The sequence below is a fragment of the Oryctolagus cuniculus genome, chromosome 20 (assembly GCF_964237555.1).
Source record: "Oryctolagus cuniculus chromosome 20, mOryCun1.1, whole genome shotgun sequence".
Taxonomy (NCBI): Eukaryota; Metazoa; Chordata; class Mammalia; order Lagomorpha; family Leporidae; genus Oryctolagus; species Oryctolagus cuniculus.
Window position 1 is genome coordinate 48,852,624 of NC_091451.1, and position 3,146 is coordinate 48,855,769.

Genomic DNA, 3,146 nt, shown 5'->3' on the forward strand with positions numbered 1-3,146 from the left:
TTATGCGCCCCCGTGGTGGAGCCGCGCTCCCCTGCAGGGAGGTTTGTGTCTGGGCTCAGTGTGAGGGCCCCTCACTTTGTTTCTTGCACAGAAATAGGTGGCCGTGTCCGCGGCTGTCAGACTGGTCATTTTCAGAGTCACCGTGGTCGAGGTTTTGGAGATGGTGAATCGACCATTCACCCAGCTCCCGTAGTATGTGCTACCATCAGTATAAATGAATCCGATCCACTCCAGCACCTTCCCTGGAGCCTGGTGGACCCAGCTCACTCCATAGCTACTGATGGTGAATCCAGAGGCTTTGCAGGAGAGTGTCAGGGATCCCCCAGGGTGGAGCAGCCCTCCCCTGGACTCCACCAGCTGCTCCTGACACTGAACACCTGCAAACACAGACATCCTGGTCAGGACACTGTCACTCACACTCTCTGTGTCTCTCACTCATGTCCTCTCCCAGACTCAGTGCCCCGCATTCTCCATCATTACCTTTGAGCACAGCAACCAGGAGAAGCCAGCGCAGCCCAGTCTCCATGGTGAGCATCTGTGTTGAGTGTGATCACTGAGTGGACACCTGGGAGTGCTGGGGCTGGAGCTCCTGTGCCAGAGCTGCAAGGTGAAGGCTGGGCTGGTTTTCATGGGCAGAGGGAGGCCCTATTTGCATGAGCTGCCCCTATATAGCAGTCATGGGGTCAGATGCCTCAGACACTACAGGGCCCAGACTGATGAGAGTGTCTTGAATGTGTCTGTTGACATCATATGGAATGGGACAATGGGAGTCCTTATGTGATTGTGCCCTGATAAGTGCTTTGAATCTTTGTTTTTCATGTGGCTGCACTACAACGTGTGGTTCATGGCTGATATCGGCTGCTTGTACACATCAACACCCCTGGAACATCATTATGGATGTCATGTGGATGCTTTATCCACCACACCACAGCATTGGCCCTGTTGTGGTTCTTAGGGCTGAGACCACCAGATCACAGCATTCACAGAGTCAGGGTCTGCTCAGGGCCAGCTCTTTCTTCCCACGATGATGTCATGGTGCTGGCCCTCCCATGGAAGGAGAGACAGAAACCATTTCCTCCCATGGCAGATGACACATCTGGGAAGAGGTCACTTACTATGGCACTTTTTATTCTGCTGTTTAAGATGTGCTCATCCCCCAAGGAGTGCCAGGGTCTCATATGTGGCAAAGGCTCCCAATACCAGATCCCTGCTCCTTCAGCCCCAGGATCAGAAGTTAATGGGATGATAGTTGAGCCCTAAGACTTCTGTGGTTGCACCTGACTGTTGTCCTGAAACTGGGCTAGGTTGGGATGCAGAGCTGGCACAGTGACACTTGGGAAAGTGCAGTGAGTAAGGATGTCTCTTTCTCTGCTCTGCCTCATGTGGGAATAACTGAGTGTTAAAACCTGAGTTACTGAAGGGTCTTTCTAATGTCCTATACCCTTCAATGCAAGCAGCAACCCTCATGGCCTTGTCCCATCCTTAGAGCCTCCTCTTAATAGGATGGATCACTGTATGGTGAGTCCCTACATGCATGATGGGAGGCTCCGGGCATCAAGTATGGAGGGTAAGTTCCACCTAACATGCAGCCTTCAGCTGCTCAGTTGGAGAGACCACACACGCACACCAAGCAGTGCTGGCTCTACTCACGGCTCTGCAGGAACAGCATCCTCAGCCTCAATGCCCCAGACCCTGCTCCTCTGTGTCCACTGAGTAGGAAAGTGATTCACCTGCAGGAGGAAACCATCATGACCAATGTCCTGGTGGAATCCTGTAGAAAATGTTCGTGAGCAGAGTCCACCCCAGACACTGTGCCAGCACTGATCCCCCAAGACACAGAAGTCTGCATCTTCAGGGGATGGCTCCACCCCAAAAGCTGAGGACTGGGGAGGAGAAGCATGGCACGTGGGGAAGTGACAGTCGGGGACAGGGTCCAGCAGCAGGAGGGAGAGGACTTGGTGGGGAGTGGTGGGCTCTATTGTGCAGGAGAGTAAAGACAGGTGGAAGGGCCACACAGCTGGGCCCCAGTGCCTTCAGGAGAGCACTGAGTCAGGAGTTCTGATCAGGTCTCCTTGCCCCAGGGACCCCCACACTGACCACCACTGAGTAAAACTAGCACAGGTGCCTGGGAGACGTGGAATGGCATCGTCTCTGGGGAGTGCATCCAGTGATGACTCCGCGCCATGAGTGGATTCAACATCAGGGCCTCATGGAGGAAGCTGAGGTCTCCAGTGCTCCTAACAGGACCACACAAAATGCTGGGAGCAGCCTGCTGGGGGTGGATGTGGTTTGTCCTCACACCATCAGTGCTGAGCATGGCCCCAACGTAACAGCACTGGCAGGGGGTGCATGGTCTGGATGTTTACAGAAATAGATTGTTCACTTCTGGGGAATCTGCTGTGGAGGAGATCACAGTAGATCTCCTGGGTCCCCAGCTTCAGCACAGAGCACAGTGCTGCTAGAGTCAGCCCTGGTCTCGTCTGATGTCCTGTGTGGGGATGGGGTCCCTCCCATCCGTGTTCACAATGTTAGGATGCCTGATGACTGCCATGCTGTTCACAATATTATGATGGCTGACGGTACAACATTCTCACTGTCTGATCCTGGACTTCCAGCCTCTACAGCTGTGAGCTCAATAAACCTTTTTGCTACATACACCTTCTCTCTTGGGTAATGCATGATGGTACTAACAGGCAGAATAAAAGAGTCAAAGAACAACACTCAGCCACTCCTCTGTTCCCACCTGAAACATAGAGTCACACGTGTCTCTGAATTTAGGTGTAGAAACTCAGAAATAGTCATTTCTATATCAACTGAGAGAATTGCTTCAGATTCTGTAAGAATCCTACACGAGTGAACAATTGCATTTTTGCAGGAGACATTTAGTAAACACATGGGGTTGATGCAGCTATCCTGGTGAGGAGCAGACAATTTGTTCATTCCTGGTGATGATAGAGTTGAGAGAAAGCAAGGACAATTTTGCTTCCACAGAAGGAGAAGCACGGCTGAGAACAGGTGCGGGCAGTCATTGGAGGAAGGAGTCGGGGTCTCTGGACACACAGTCTCTGGGGCAGGCCCTTCATGCAGCAGGGATGCAGCTCCAGTGTTGGATCATTGGTGGGCTCACAGGGACACAGTCCAGAACC

General features: G+C 52.6%; 1 gene segment (V, D, J or C); it reads right to left on the reverse strand.

Annotated features, from left to right (window-relative positions):
• Positions 1–526, reverse strand: LOC138847244 (immunoglobulin heavy variable 3-66-like). The segment is given in 2 exon segments: positions 1–377; positions 481–526. Coding segments are annotated over 2 exon segments (423 nt in total).
• Between the last annotated feature and the right edge of the window lie 2,620 nt (positions 527–3,146).